We start from the raw sequence: 16,547 nt of genomic DNA on the forward strand, positions 1-16,547 counted from the left end.
AATATGGTGATTAATTGAAATTATAGAAGAAAAGATCATTTTAATCAGTAATTCAAACTTCTCTTCCCTTTCTTTTTTTAAAATTATTTATTTATTTTTGGCTGCTCTGGGTCTTTATTGCTGCATGAAGGCTTTCTCTAGTTGCAGTGAGTGGGGGCTAGTCTCTAGTTGCTGTGGCCTCTCTTGTTGAGAAGCACAGGCTCTAAGCAGGCAAGCTTCAATAGTCGCAGCACACAGAGTCAGGTGCCCCATGGCATATGGCATCTTCCAGGACAAGGGATAGAACACATGTCCCCTACATTGGCATGTGGATTCTTAACCACTGGACCACCAGGAAAGTCCCTTTCCTTTCTGTTTCGAAATAGTATAGTGTTTTAAAGACGATTTACTTTTAAATTAAGAGTTTTAAAGTTTCAACTGTTCTGAACTTTTTGCCTTTTCTCTATCAGCCTAAAGTAGCCAAAAGACAAAATAAAGGTGGTAACCACCTAGCTAAATATACCAATGTGTATGAAGACAAACACTGAGTTAAGGGATAAAGTTGGCCCTTGTTAAAATTATACTAGGCCTAACATACAATAATTAAACAGATATCTGTTTGTATATGTGTATGTGTGAAAGAGAAAGAGAGAGGGAGGAAAGGAGAGAAAGAGAAGATAATATGAATCCGATTGTGGACCTAAGAAAAATTAATATACATTTCCATTTTATGAACTTTTAACTGAGCATTAGCTTTGGAAAGCAATATGATTTTCATTAAACAGACAGTCTTTATGAAAAATGAGAAAATGCTTATTAGAAGGATTAGTGGAGAAAATATTACAAAGGACTGAAATTTAGGCAGCATTAAAGCACACTGGTTGAATTTTTGCACAAAAAAGTTGGGAAGTTATGTTCATTTTCAGTTCCTGTTGCCCAAATTCATTTGGTATTAAACACTATTAAAATCAGAATTCCTAACTATTTCAGACTTAAGCACACAGTCTAAGAATCATTCTCTCAACTCTCCCACACAATGCAAAATATTAAAAATATTGCTTCTATAAAGCTTACCTTCCATTCCTCTTTTTCTATCTTTAAAATGACTCTTCCATCTTCCTTGGTGACCTTTTCTCTTAGCTTGGTTAAGCATACTCGTTCTTCCCAGATTCGCACTAGCCTAGGAGACCAAGAAATCATTTTAGGTCGCAGGTAGTAAAATAGGTAGCATTCACTTTTGTATGAAAAAGTAACCCATTAAAAACAAACATTTGATTGACAGTATCTGGAAATCAGACAAGAATTATTTTGTAAGACATTTAATTTGATTAATATGATAAATGCCCTCTTTTTAAGTTTCTGAAAAGTATTATACCTCTCCTTAGATTTTTTGTACAGATTTGTTAAGATATAATTCATATACCGTAAAAATCTGACACAATTTGGTGTTTTCTGGTATATCTGCAGAGCTGTGCAACCATAACCACTGTCTGATCCAAACATTTTTAGCACTCAAGAAAGAACCCATGCCTGAGCAGTCACTCCCTATTCCTCCCTCCTTCAGCCCGTGGCAGCCAATAACCTCCTTTCTATATCTATGTATTTGCCTATACTAGATATTTCATATAAAAGGTATTCTATAATATGTGGTCTTTTGTGTAGCAGAGTTTTATCCAAAATTTGTGCATGTGTGTATCAGTACGGATTTCCTTTTTATAGAAGAAGAATATTCTACTGCATCAGTTAAGTTCAGTTCAGTCACTCAGTTGTTCCAACTCTTTGCAACCCCAAGGACTGCAGCATGCCAGGCCCCCCTGTCCATCATCAGCTCCCAGAGCCTACCCAAACTCAAGTCCACTGAGTCAGTGATGCCATCCAACCATCTCATCCTCTGTTGTCCCCTTCTCCTCCTGCCTTCAATCTTTCCCAGCATCAGGGTCTTTTCAAATGAGTCAGCTCTTCACATCAGTACTAGAGTTTCAGGTTCAACATCAGTCCTTCCAATGAACACTCAGGACTGATCTCCTTTAGGATGGACTGGTTGGATCTCCTTGAAGTCCAAGGGAGTCTCAAGAGTCTTCTCCAACACCACAGTTCAAAAGCATCAATTCTTTGGTGCTCAGCTTTCTTTATAGTCCAACTCTCACATCCATACATGACTACTGGAAAAACCATAGCCTTGATTAGATGGACCTTTGTTGACAAAGTAATGTCTCTGCTTTTTAATATGCTGTCTACGTTGGTCATAACTTTCCTTCCAAGGAGTGAGCATCTTTTAATTTCATGGCTGCAGTCATCATCTGCAGTGATTTTGGAGCCCAAAAAAATAAAGTCTGACACTGTTTCCACTGTTTCCCCATCTATTTGCCATTAAGTGACGGGACCAGATGCTATGATCTTAGTTTTCTGAATGTTGAGCTTTAAGCCAACTTTTTCACTCTCCTCTTTCACCTTCATCAAGAAACTCTTTAGTTCTTCTTCGCTTTCTGCCATAAGGGTGGTGTCATCTGCATATCTGAGGTTATTGGTATTTCTTCCAGCAATCTTGATTCCAGCTTGTGGTTCATCTATCCCAGCGTTTCTCATGATGTACTCTGCATAATAAGTTAAATAAGCAGAGTGACAATATACAGCCTTGATGTACTCCTTTCCCAGTCTGGAACCAGTCTGATGTTTCATGTCCAGTTCTAACTGTTGCTTCCTGACCTGCATACAGATTTCTCAAGAGGCAGATCAGTGGTCTGGTATTCCTATCTCTTTTAGAATTTTCCACAGTTTATTGTGATCCACACGGTCAAAGGCTTTAGCATAGTCAATAAAGCAGAAATCGATGTTTTACTGAAACTCTCTTGTTTTTTCAATGATCCAACGATGTTGGCAATTTGATCTCTGGTTCCTCTGCCTTTTCTAAATTTAGCTTGAACATCTGGAATTTCACAGTTCATGTATTGCTGAAGCCTGGCTTGGAGAATTTTGAGTATTACTTTACTAGTATGTGAGATGAGTGCAATTGTGCAGTAATTTGAGCATTCTTTGGCATTGCCTTTCTTTGGGATTGGAATGAAAACTGACCTTTTCCAGTCCTGTGGCCACTGCTGAGTTTCCCAAATTTGCTGGTGTATTGAGTGCAGCACTTTCACAGCATCATCTTTTAGGATTGAAATAGCTCAACTGGAATTCCATCACCTCCACTAGCTTTGTTCATAGTGATGCTTCCTAAGACCCACTTGACCTCGCATTCCAGGATGTCTACTCTAGGTTGGTGATCACACCATTGTGATTATCTGGGTTGTGAAGATCTTTTTTGTACAGTTCTTCTGTGTATTCTTGCCACCTCTTCTTAATATCTTCTGCTTCTGTTAGGTCCATACCATTTCTGTCCTTTATTGTGCCCATCTTTGCATGAAATGTTCCCTTGGTATCTCTAATTTTCTTGAAGAGATCTCTAGTCTTTCCCATTCTGTTGTTTTCCTCTATTTCTTTGCATTGATCGCTGAGGAAGGCTTTCTTATCTCTCCTTGCTATTCTTTGAAACTCTGCATTCAAATGGGAATATTTTTCCTTTTCTCCTTTGCTTTTCACTTCTCTTCTTTTCACAGCTATTTGTAAGGCTTCCTCAGACAGCCATTTTGCTTTTTTGCATTTCATTTCCATGGGGATGGTTTTGATCCCTGTCTCCTGTACAATGTCACAAACCTCTGTCCATAGTTCATCAGACACTCTGTCTATCAGATCTAGTCCCTTAAATTCTACTGCATGGATATACCAAAGTTGTTGACCCATTCATCAGTTGATGGACATTTTTGACTATTATAAATAATGCTTCTATGAATATTCATGTAAAACTTTCAGGTAGATCTATGTTTTCATTTCTCTTGAGTGTGTGTATATTCCTAGGAGTGGAATTGCTGGATCATTTCATAAATCTACATTTAACTTTTTTAAGCCAAACTGTGCCCAAATTGCTTGCATCATTTTCCCTTCCCACCAGCAATGTATGAGGGCTCTAGTTGCTCCATAGCTTTGCGAACAGTTCTTAGTGTCCATCTTCTTGATCATAGCTATCCTAGTGGGTGTGAAGTGGTACCTCGTTGTTTTGATTGGCATTTATTAAATATCTAATCTATAGATATCTAGTTTAAAAGTTTTTAAAAGGCTTGCAAATGATATAGTTCAACTTCAGAGTTAAATTATATATTACTATATTCCATTTTATCCAGATTTAGTTTTCCAGATATAAAAATGCACAAAATTCTGGAATACATCCTATTGAATTTTGGTTCATAACAAAAATACATAATGTCAAGCTATAAAAATGACTAACAAAGGTTGCAGAAGGTTACCTATTCCTATACTAGAAATTTTTCACATATGAAAAATAATGAGTTTAGAATTGAAAAATTTACACTTTTAGCCTATTAGAATGATATAGAATAAACAAAATATAAGCAATCATCAAAGAAAAAAGGTTTAATCAATTTGAATATTTATTTACCAAAATTCTCTTGACAATCTGAGAGTTAATATATATTCTTAGCAATTTTACATACTAACTGATCTTCAGGGAGGGTTTTATTTTAACGAACAGAAAACCAAACATCTCTAAAAGTGTAATATTTGCTATCTCTGTATGTTTGTGTTTGCAAAATATTTCTATGGAGCCTGCATATTTTCATCCACTACTTTTCTGAAAATTAACTGATTTGCTAACAATTGCACTGCGGCCATGACCGTGTGTGGCCTTCCAGACTCAACAGTCGCTCACTCACGCCCAACTCTTCGCGGCCCCATGGACTGTAGCCCACCAGAATCCTCTGTCCATGGAATTTTCCAGGCAAGAATACTGGAGTGGGTTGCCATGCCCTCCTCCAGGGGCTCTTCCCAACCCAGGGACTGAACCCAGGTCTCCTGCATTGCAGGCGGATGCTTTACCGCCTGAGCTACGAGGAAAGCCCTAGTAGGGAAGCTTCCAATAAATGTGATTAACTGAGACAAAATATATGATGCCTTATATTCAATTATACCATGTTTTATAAAAATAGAATTATTCAAATGGTAGACATAATGATTATTAATTACCATACTACTCACTGAGATATACACATTCCAGAGTAAGATATAATGTTGAGCAATGAGGTGTCTTACTCCCTATACTCTAACTTCAATTAAAGATCTCCATCAAGCACCTATTATATGCCAAATATTATGTTAGACTTTGTGGATACAAAAACCTCTGTCCTTAATGAGTTTATAGTGAGGGTAACTATTACCAGATAAGTTTATTTCCATTTCTTTAATGATTCACTTATTCTTTCTGGCTCTGTGTGATCTAAATCCAGAATGTATCACTTAATTCAGAGATCACAGACAAGACATCTCACTTCCAAGGATTTTGCCAATAATATATGGGGTTTGGATTAAATAATATCTAGTGTTTCTTCTAGCTCTAATATTCTGTAATTCCTACACTGCTTATTTTAAGCTTGAGGCTCTTTCAAGTTTTGAATAGAAATTTTCTACCTCCTCTAAAACCCTTTTATTATACTCTAAAGCGTTTGATGCTTTTGAAACTGTGGTGTTGGAGAAGACTCTTGAGAGTCCCTTGGACTGCAAGGAGATCTAAACAGTCCATTCTGAAGGAGATCAGCCCTGGGTGTTCTTTGGAAGGAATGATGCTAAAGCTGAAAGTCCAGTACTTTAGCCACCTCATGCGAAGAGTTGACTGATTAGAAAAGACTCCGATGCTGGGAGGGATTGGAGGCAGGAGGAAAAGGGGATGACAGAGGATGAGATGGCTGGATGGCATCACCGACTCGATGAACGTAAATTTGAGTGAACTCCAGGAGATGGTGATGGACAGGGAGGCCTGGCGGGCTGCGATTCATGGGGTGGCAAAGAGTTGGACACGACTGAGCGACTGAACTGAACTGAACTGAAAGCCTTTGTCAAATGTCGTTATATCAACTCTTACCCAAGTGCTTAATTTTGTTCCAGGCCACCTTGTATCAAAAGACAGAACAATTTCTGTTTACATGTAAGGCTTGGGGGACTTCCCTGGTGGTACATGGTTAAGACTTCATGCTTCCACTGCAGGAAGCATGGGTCAGATTCCTGGTGGGGGAACTTAAGATCCCATGGTGCAACCAAAAAAAAAAAGTTAAACTTAAGGGTTTTTAGTTAAATCTTTAGCCACTTTTAGCTGAGAAAAGAGCATTAGATTACATTCTTATCTTTTTTTGGCCCTTGCCTGTTTTGTGCAGAGAAAATTGAAGCTGCTGAAATTAAATGATTCTTAGCCAGACATGTTTAATATTAATAGGTGAAAGTCAGGAGTAAAGAAATAACTCATGATTTCTGACCACTGTTTTTTAAAAAGTTGGATAGGATTTATTTATTAAGCGTTACTTGAGTTAAAAGAGAACAGTCTTATGGTTGCCAAGGATGGGAGTGTTGGAGGGGGGAGGCTTGGGAGTTTGGGATTAGGAGATATAAAGTAGTATATATAGGATGGATAAACAACAAGGAACTATATTCAATAGCCTGTGATAAACCATAATGGAAAAGAATATGAAAAAGGATATATATATATGTGTGTGTGTGTGTGTAACTGAGTCACTTTGCTATACAGCAGTAATTAATATGACATTGTAAATCAACTATATTTCAGTAAAATTTTTAAAAAAGAGTGCTCAAGTTTGTCATAATTGTATAATATAAACATAATAGGTTTTGTAAGAGTAGTTTTACTGTAAAGGGTCAATCTAGGGAAATTTAAGACCTGAGGTTAATATAATGCTTACTGAGTCAGATTGCTTAGGTATGAATACTAGTAAATACCAGTTCCACATTTATTAGCAGTATGATCTTTGACAAGTTACCTAGGCCTATCCTTCAGGTTTTCCAACTTTAAAATGGAGAAAATAACATCACCCATGTGTCACAGAGATTGCTTATCATTCTCCAATATGTTATTCCTCTTCTTCCTCATAATAGATCCTCTAAATATAACTGGGCACAAGACTTCATTTAGCCATCCTCCCCTGCAGTTAGGAATGGGTCATGTGAAGCTTTGGCTAGTGAGATGTTAGCAGAAATAGTAATGTGTGCAACTTCCGGCTGGCTGGAATCAAGTACGTTGGCCACAATTGGTCTATCTGTATTTCGGGCCATGAAGTAACTAAAGTCTGTTCCTAAAGGAATGGAAACCATGCCCAGTTGAGCAACATGATAAAAAGCCTGAATGTCTGACGCAGTGGAGTGCTATGCCAGTCCTCTTCTTTTCTGGGAGAATACCAGTTATTTCCAAGTTTTTACACTCCCTCCAAGTTACCCAAGTATAAATCTTCATTTGTCTAAACCAGTCATACAATCTCATTCCCCTAAAAGGTTACTGGATTAAGGGTATAAAAATGACCTGATTCTGGCCCATGAGAGGTGAAGGAGAGGTTAGCTAGGGGACCTCAGAAAGGTATTTTCATTCTTAAATAAGAAACAGAAATAAATATAATTGTTCCCACTCTTCCAATAACATAATGATGTCTGGCTGCGATGCCTGAAAGTGTACCAGCCACCCTGCAACACTGAGAGAAGCTAACCTGAGGACCAAACTGGCATACCAAAATTAGCTGTGAAGGTGGAAGAAACAGAGTCCAAAAAATTGTGGAAGCTTTGGAATCGCCTAAACTCAGGACTTCCCTATTGTTTAAGCCATTTTTAGTCATGTTTTCTTTTATTAGCTGACACAAGACCATTTTTTAAAATGAGATATAATTGGCATATAACATTATATTAAGTCTAATACAACATAATGGTGCAAGTCTAATGGTACAACAAGTCTAATGTTCAGTGGTACGACAATTCAAGTCTAGTACAACATAATGGCTTGATATGTGTACATGTTGCAAAACACTAAACATTGCCATTCAATGTTTAGAAAGAGATCTAATGAATGATAACTGTAGGGAGCTATATGGGATCTATGAGGACAGGGGCTATCCTTGTAAAAGTAATGCGATACTTTGGAAACATCCAGTGAGGAAAGTAGGTAGGTATCAATAAGGCAGAGGAAATGAGAGTCAAACTATAATCCAAAGGGAGGACTCAGGTGATCCACAGTGGCCCTGGCTGGAACTCACAGCTATTTAGTTAGGTGAGAATCAACTGAACTTTCTAATGCAAGATGTTGTTTTAACTCCTAGGGAATATAATGTTGAACAAACAATCTCTGAAAAGTAGACTGCTGCTGCTGCTGCTGCTAAGTCGCTTCAGTTGTGTCCGACTCTGTGCGACCCCATAGACGGCAGCCCACCAGGCTCCCCCATCCCTGGGATTCTCCAGGCAAGACTGGAGTGGGTTGCCATTTCCTTCTCCAGTGAAAAGTAGACTAAATGATACTAATCGAACTTTGATGAATGTTGAACAGACTCCTAGGATAATTACTAAATTCATTTGTATTTTTTGTGGCTAGAATCATATGGCCACACTTCATTGTCAGGTGCTTCCTTTAGTTATATTTTCAGTTTTCTGTAAATAAAAACTTCTATAAAATTCAATAATAAGGCAACTAATAAATACTACTTTAATAATGAAGATGTTATAAATTTTTGTTAATTCAAAATAATAAACATGTTTTAGCATACTTTTGTTGGAATTCCTTCTCTCGCTTCAGGTCTTCATTGAGTTTCTTTATTCTTTTTTCCCAAACTTCCTTTACAGCATTGACAGCCCCAGTACTAACCACATTTTCTGACATGATTTCTCCACATTGTCACAGGGTCACCAACTTCATTAAATTTTGAGTAACTGAATCACAGATGCCATCTCAAAAAGGACCTGATTGAACCAGAGAAGGTGGGGGGAAATGTGTTTCAGAATGTTTATTGAGTGCCATAATGAACATAATAGCTTATATTTATTGAACACATTCTGTTTCCAAGACTATTTAATGTACTTTACATGCCATATTTCACTTAATAATTCTCATAAAAATGTCATGACATGGGTACTTTTATTGTCTTTGTATAAAGAGGAGAAAATCAAGCCCTAGAAAAGGTGGCTAAGTGGTTTACATCCTGTTTCTAATAAGTGACAGAGGGTGGAACTGATGCCAAGTCTACTTCCTTTGCTACTATTAATTCACAGTAATGAAACACTGCAACCGCTTTACATGTCCAATTATAGGGAAATATGAGTAATGGATATACAAGATGAGCAGGCATCTTGACAGAGCTACTTAATCTAGACCCTATATACACAAGCTGGAATTCAGTTAAGTGGTAATATAGTGGGATTGTTTGCCCTTGTGGAAAATAAATTGCAAATGGACTCATCTAACATTGAGGATTGTGACCTGAATCTTGGAAAAGAGAGGCAAACAATAATAGGGGAATGGTTATGTAAGTCACGGTAGATCTATTTGATGAGATGTTCTCTGCCTCTCATGTAGTGGTATTGATTTTTCACCAAATTAACTAGCAATAATGAAGGAGTTTGATTCACAATTAATTTAATTATGTCTTCAAAATTCAAGGAGTAAAAGATGTCCACAACTACCACTTCTATTCAACATTGTATTGAAATGCAATAAAGCAATATCGTGAATAAAATAGACAGATATACAGTTTGGAAAGGAGAAGTAAAATTTGCAACAGCATGGAAAAAAAGGTGCTCTCATACACCACATGTGACAGCGCACATTGTTACAGTCTCTATGGAGAGAATTTTGGTAATGTCTATCAAACTTAAAAGTCACACCAACACTTGTAGGAATTTACACTGAAAATATTTTCGATTTGAAAATGACACATACAAAATTATTCACTGTAGGGTTTTTCATGACAGCAAAAGGTTGGAAACAACAATAACTTTCTACCAGTAAATTACAGTAGATGCATATTATGAGAAATTATATAGCTCCATAAAGAAGGAAAAGCATGTTATAAACTGACAAAGCATGATATCCAAAATGACACAATTTATCCATTCTAATTAATGTGGATATTTAGATCCCAAATTTTTGCTCTAATGAGCAAAACTGTTTCTGAAATTCCTGTTCTTATCTTCTTGCTGCTCAAGTGGTATTATTTCTATTGAGTATACCCAGAATTAGAATTGTTAGATCACTATGTTCAAATTGATAAGATAGAGGCCAATTGTTTTCCAAATTGATAAGATAGAGGCCGATTGTTTTCCTTGTAGTTGTAGTAAGTAATTTCCAATGGAAAACAAGTGGCCTCTACCTTAATTATAGGAACAGTTTCCATTGGAAATTGTTTCCCCATTGATGTATATCCTCACCCCATATTACTGCATAAAATGATATCATGATCATAATTTATGGTTTTTGGATTATTAACTGCTCCAGGCTAATAAAGATTGCCCGACTAAATGAAAGACAAAATCCTGTGTATTATTTACAAGGTCATACCTAAAACATGAAAATAGAAAAAATGGAAGGCACAAAATAGAAAAAGATCAATCTAGGTTTATACCCAAGAGAAATTAAAATATATGTTCACACAAAAACTTGTACATGAATGTTGATAATAGTATTATTCACAATGGCCCCAAAGTGGAAAACAAGTAGCTGACAAGTGTAAACAAATGGCCGTTAACTAACAAATGGCTATTAATGAACAAAATGTGACATATCCATACAATGGAATGTTATTCTGGCATGAAAAGGAACCTAAGCACTGCAACGTCATGGGGAAACTTTGAGTAAAATGATGTTGACAGAAGACACAAAACACCAAAAATTGTATTATCCCATTTATAGGAAATGTCCAGAATAGGCAAATCCATGAAGAAAGAATGTAGATCAATGATAACCACAGGGCTTTGCTAAGGGTACAAAGTTTCTTTTCTGAGTGATGAAAATCAACTTTTGAAATAAATCGACCTATGAAAAAGCAAAGATTATTTGTGGCTAAAAAAAACAGAATGTAATACATCTTCAAAATATAAAAATAAAAGTCCTTTTAATAGGGTGTAGAAGGATATGAGATAATAGAGGGTGAGGGAGATAAGAGATATAGTCTATACTTTATGGAATGAGAGAGATTTAAGTATTGAAACTATAAGGCAACAAAAAAGAAATTAAAAGAGATATAACTCTATGGGAGTGCAGGTGAATTTAAGCATCATCTTTCATAATGAGACAATAGATAATGTCTAAAGCTGAGAAGACACAGCATACTGCCTTGAAAAAGAAAAAAAGTATTAAGGAGGTAACCACTGAAAACTAAATACTGAAATAGTTAAAATGGTTACTTTTAGGGTGATAAAAAGGGTACAAAATATTGCTTTTTCACTATTAATCTCCTCTAAATTACTGATTTCTTTAAACTAAAACTGTGATTTGTGTGTGAGAGATAGAAAGGCAGAGACAGAGAGAGGAAGAAAAATGTATTAAAAAAGGGAAAAGTTTAACATTTGAGGATGAATATATAATTACTGATATGCAGGAAATTATTAGGAGGAGGTCCTTACTTAAAGCAATAAATGCAGCATTTAAATGGGAACAGACTTGCAAGATCTTTCTCCCATCAAGAAACTAGGAGTATTTATGCTGATAATCCAGTCCTCTGGGTATTAATATCACTGTCCAGTTATAATTTATTGTCTCAGATGTAAGCAGGTTTGAAGCATGCATTTTATCAGATAATAAAGAATTAAAATCTCAAGTACCTACATGTAAATGTGTATTTTACTAGACATGTATAACTTCATGTGCCAATTCATTTCCCCATTTCCCATGAAACTTTGATCAACCATCAATTTTCCTATAACAGTAACCAATGTCCCTTTGAGGAAAACAAGTCAGTAGTGATATATGTATTTCTGCCTCCCACGTGGGATTGTATTCTCTACCTTGGTTATTACAACAGAAAAACAGAAACCATGGCAGTAAAGTAAGCATGGTTGTGACATGACTGAGGAGTCAACTCCCCAGAGTCAAAAGAAAACAAAAGAACTATAATCTCTGAAGAAACACTTCTTGATTTCTGGGGAAGTCAGTTTTCCAGAGGAGGACAACTAGATGAATGACTATGAACCTCCAAAGAGACTTTTAAATTCAATTCCAACTTTAGTTGTACCTTCCAGCAAACACAGACGCAGTAAAAACATCAACAGCTATCTATTTATAAGTCAAGAGTAGGAAAAAAAATGTTTTTGAAAAATACGTACCGCGGTCAGTGCATACAGGAGCTGACATGTCCAAAGTTAGTGTATCAACTAGGAGTGGACTGAAGGCAGAATTGTTTTCAATGTGACTCCCAGTGATGAAAATCCTCAGACTGTAGCTGGGTGAAATTTAATGTCAGCCTAATTCTAATTTTAGTTCATGGACAAAGCTGAGAATAGCAAAAATCACATGGAGCTTCTGTGCAAAGGACCAACTGATAACACATGTGAGTGCATTCCGTGTACTGCAAAATGCGGTGCTGCAGGTATTATAAAACTATCTCCAGCATGCATGCTAAGTTGCTTCAGTCATGTCCGGCTCTTTGTGAGCCTATGGACTGTAGCCCACCAGGCTCCTCTGTCCATGGAATTTTCCAGACAAAAATACTTGAGTGAGTTGCCATTTCCTACTCCAGAGGATCTTCTTGACCCAGGGATTGAACACATATCTCCTGCGTCTCCTGCATTGGTTGGCAGATTCTTTATCACTAGCAACATCTGGGAAGCCCCAATTATTTCACAGAAATTCTCTAATGCCTCTATAGTGAATAAGTTCAGAGAGTTGTGGGGTTTCTCAAGATCACAGAAACAGTAAAGGAGATCACAGAACCTAAACTCTATAATCTCCCTGTCCAGAGAGCTGGCACCATTCCACACACAGCTGCCTTGAATACATTCATAAGTCAACACCGAAGTTCAGGGAGGAGCTTTTTTTCCATTAAAAAGAAGACTAAATTGTCCCCTTGGAAACAATTTAGATTTATTTCTGCGTTTGGCACTGTCTACAATTAAATTTTAATTTGACCGTATTTATAGAAAATCCACAAATTTCAAAGTTTCTCTTCTCTTATCTAGCCTCTTATTTTCCATAATGCAGATCCAAGAGGCAACAGGGCAGGGAGTGAGACAAGTTGAGAAGTTGTTAAACTGACCTACACTAGAGAAATGGCAGGGAGAGTGGGGAAAATGAACAGATTTATGAGCTATTTATGAGGAGATTAGACAATTTTGGTTATTTGAAGACAATAAGGGATTCGAAAGGGTTTCTCTGGTAGCTCAGCTGGTAAAGAATCTGCCTGCAATGCAGGAGACCCCAGTTCAATTCCTGGTTGGGAAAATCCCCTGGTGAAGGGAAACGCTGGGGCTCCCCTTGTGGCTCAGACTGTAAAGAATCTGCCTGCAATACAGGAAACCTGGGTTTGATCCCTCGGTTGGGAAGATCCCCTGGAGGTGGCATAGCAACCCACTCCATATTCTTGCCTGGAGAATCCCATGGACAGAGGAGCTTGGCAGACTACAGTCCATGGGGTCGCAAAGAGTCAGACACGACTGAGCAACCAAGCATGCACACAAGGGATTAGAAAGAAGAGATAAGGCATGTATAGTGACTATCTGTCATTCATGGCTGCCCATATCTTCCAAACACCCTCTCCATAGCTTGATAACCCTTCCCCCCCCGCCCCCCATTGTGAATTTACTCTACCAAGATAGAATTAGGGGGAAATATCCCAATCTCCCTTGCTACTGGATTAGGGATGTGACTAAGATTTTGCTAATCATCTACTTTGATTTAGAGGCAAAGTAGGTGAAGACACAGGCTGAGTGACCAGAGTCCATTTTTGCTGGTGTGGGTACAGCAGAGAAAATATATTCAAGAGTTAGTTTGGGCAGCAAGAGTTTCTAGAACACAGTAGATGAAGCTGGTTCTGGGGACAGCCTCAACAGCCCCCTCACCAGGCCAGTTCCGTAATGTAGTTCCAGGAGTTGTTTTGTGAACTAACATCGCTTCCTTAAATCTGCTTGGGAGAATTTTGTTATCTGCATTTGAAAAACTGACACAAGTATTGTAACTATGTCTTGTTAGATTTCCAAAAATATTCTTATTCTGCTATTTATTCATCTACCAATTTCAGAATCACCTATTGACTTTGTACCATCAAAGATGAGTATTCTGTTGTCTTAAACCACCCATCATTATCCTACAGTTCCCCTTCTCCTGTCCTCTCCTAGTTCTACTATAATTTTTGTTAAATCAGTAGTGATCATTATTATTATGAAAATATTATTCATAGATGAACTAAATAGTAGATATGATTACATTTCTTTGTTTTGGTACTTTCTGTGTTTTCTGGAGTTAAGTGTACTTTTTAAACTTTTTAAATTTCCTGTGTATGTTTACCATATCTTTATACACTTGAATGTCCCAATTCCCACTGTATGTAGCTCAGACAAGTTACTTAATCTCCCTGTGCCTCAGCTCCTTATTGGTAAAATGTAGATAAAAATAAGAGCTGCTCATGGGTTTTCATGAGGATTAAGTGAGTTAAGATATGAAAGAGCTTGCTACTGCTAAGTCACTTCAGTTGTGTCCGACTCTGTGCGACCGCATAGACAGCAGCCACCAGGCTCCCTATCCCTGGGATTCTCCAGGCAAGAACACTGGAGTGGGTTGCCATTTCCTTCTCCAATGCATGAAAGTGAAAAGTGAAAGGGAAGTCGCTCAGTCGTGTCCGACTCTTAGCGACCCCATGGACTGCAGCCTACCAGGCTCCTCCATCCATGGGATATTCCAGGCAAGAGTACTGGAGTGGGGTGCCATCGCCTTCTCTGATGAAAGAGCTTGGACAATGCCTGAAGATAATAAGTCTTCAATGAGGGTTTGTTATTTTTTCCACCCTCCAACAGTGGAGCCAATGGAAGAGCTGGGTGTGGATGTCAGTGCTGAAGACTGTCTAAGTTTAAAAGAATTTTCCTCTGAGTCTGAGATAAAACAATTTTTTTAAAGCCTTGATTGAATTTGTTATAACATTGCTTTGGTTTTTGGTGGCACAGCATGTGGGATCTTAGTTTCTCAACTAGGAATTAAACCTGCACCCCCTGCATTGGAAGGTGAAGTCTTAGCCAGTGGACCACCAGGGAAACCCTAAACTGAGATAAAATTAAGAAGACAGCTTCACAGTGGAGGGGAGATAAATGAGCTCATCTAGCTTAGCTGGTAAAGAATACACCTGCAAGACAGGAGACCCCAGTTCAATTCCTGGGTCACGAAGATCCCTGGAGAAGGGATAGGCTACCCACTCCAGTATTCTTGGTGGCTCAGATGGTAAAGGATCTGCCTGCATTGTGGGAGACCTGGGTTCAATCCTTGGGTTGGGAAGATCCCCTGGAGGAGGGCATGGCAACCCACTCCAGGATTCTGGCCTGGAGAATCCCCATGGACAGAGGAGCTAGGTGGGTTACAGTCCATGGGGTCGTAAAGTCAGACACGACTGAGCTGTGCTTAATAGCTAAATGGCTCCACTCTTCACACAAAGTTAGTATCTCATTTTAATGTTAAACACATTGGTCTATCCTCTCCTCTCATTGTGTGTTTCCAGCTGCTTGTTACCCAGGTTTGCATTCTGAGGTCCCTCAGGGATACGTTTCATTAGGATCCATGGCCCTGATTGTGTTCAACTGTGATGCTTGTGTTTAGAAAAAAGACCATCTAGAAGAGGGACAAGTGGGATGGCCAGTTGAGAGAGGGAATAAAACACAATAAAAATACAGCTCCTCGGAAGGAAAGTTATGACAAACCTAGACAGCATATTAAAAAGCAGAGACATTACTTTGCCAACAAAGGTCTGTCTAATCAAGGCTATGGTTTTTCCAGTAGTCATGTATGGATGTGAGAGTTGGACTCTAAAGAAAGCTGAGCACTGAAGAATTGATGCCTTTGAACTGTGGTGTTAGAGAAGACTCTTGAGAGTCCCTTGGACTGCAAGGAGATCCAACCAGTCCATCCTAAAGGAGATCAGTCCTGGGTGTTCAATGGAAGGACTGATGTTGAAGCTGAAACTCCAATACTTTGGCCACCTGATGCAAAGAACTGACTCATTTGAAAAGACCCTGATGCTGGGAAAGATTGAGGGCAGGAGGAGAAGGGAACGACAGAGGATGAGATGGTCGGATGGCATCTCTGATTCAATGGACATGAGTTTGGGTAGGTTCCAGGAGTTGGTGATGGACAGGGAGGCCTGGTGTGCTGCAGTCCTTGGGGTAACAAAGAGTTGGACATGACTGAGCGTCTGAACTGAACTCAAAAATATAGCATCATCCAAAAGAACTCAAAGCAAGATCATGAAGAGATATTCATACACCCCATGTTCATCATAGCATTATTCATAATATCCAGAGGTAGAAGCAACCCAAGTATCCATTGACAGATGACTGGATGAAGAAATCGTGGTCTATGCCTACAACAGAATATCACATACTACAACATGGATGAAACTTGAAAACATGATACTAAATGAAAAAACAAAGTCACAAAAGAACAAATCATCTATCATTCTACTCCCATGAAGTATCTAAAGTAGTCAAAATAACAAAAACAGAAAGTA

General features: G+C 38.1%; 1 protein-coding gene across 4 annotated transcripts in view; it reads right to left on the reverse strand.

Annotated features, from left to right (window-relative positions):
* LRRC39 (leucine rich repeat containing 39) overlaps positions 1-12,282 on the reverse strand; it is a 21,908-nt gene extending 9,626 nt beyond the window's left edge. For 2 of the 4 annotated variants that reach the window (XR_015160570.1, XM_086391438.1), the window contains exons 1-3: positions 12,169-12,282; positions 8,619-8,811; positions 1,054-1,159 (exon numbers count right to left, since the gene is read on the reverse strand). Coding sequence is in view for 2 of the 4 variants with exons in the window: in XM_086391438.1 (XP_086247564.1) it covers positions 1,054-1,159; positions 8,619-8,731 (219 nt within the window). In the remaining 2 variants the exon portion in view is untranslated. The remainder of the gene's footprint in view (positions 1-1,053; positions 1,160-8,618; positions 8,812-12,168) is intronic. The other 2 variants (XM_086391439.1, XM_086391440.1) reach the window with 2 other exon arrangements.
* Positions 12,283-16,547: the final 4,265 nt, after the last annotated feature.

This window comes from Bos grunniens, chromosome 3 (genome assembly GCF_055505025.1).
Source record: "Bos grunniens cultivar Pamir isolate PY7600 chromosome 3, Bosgru_T2T1.0, whole genome shotgun sequence".
Classification (NCBI taxonomy): Eukaryota; Metazoa; Chordata; class Mammalia; order Artiodactyla; family Bovidae; genus Bos; species Bos grunniens.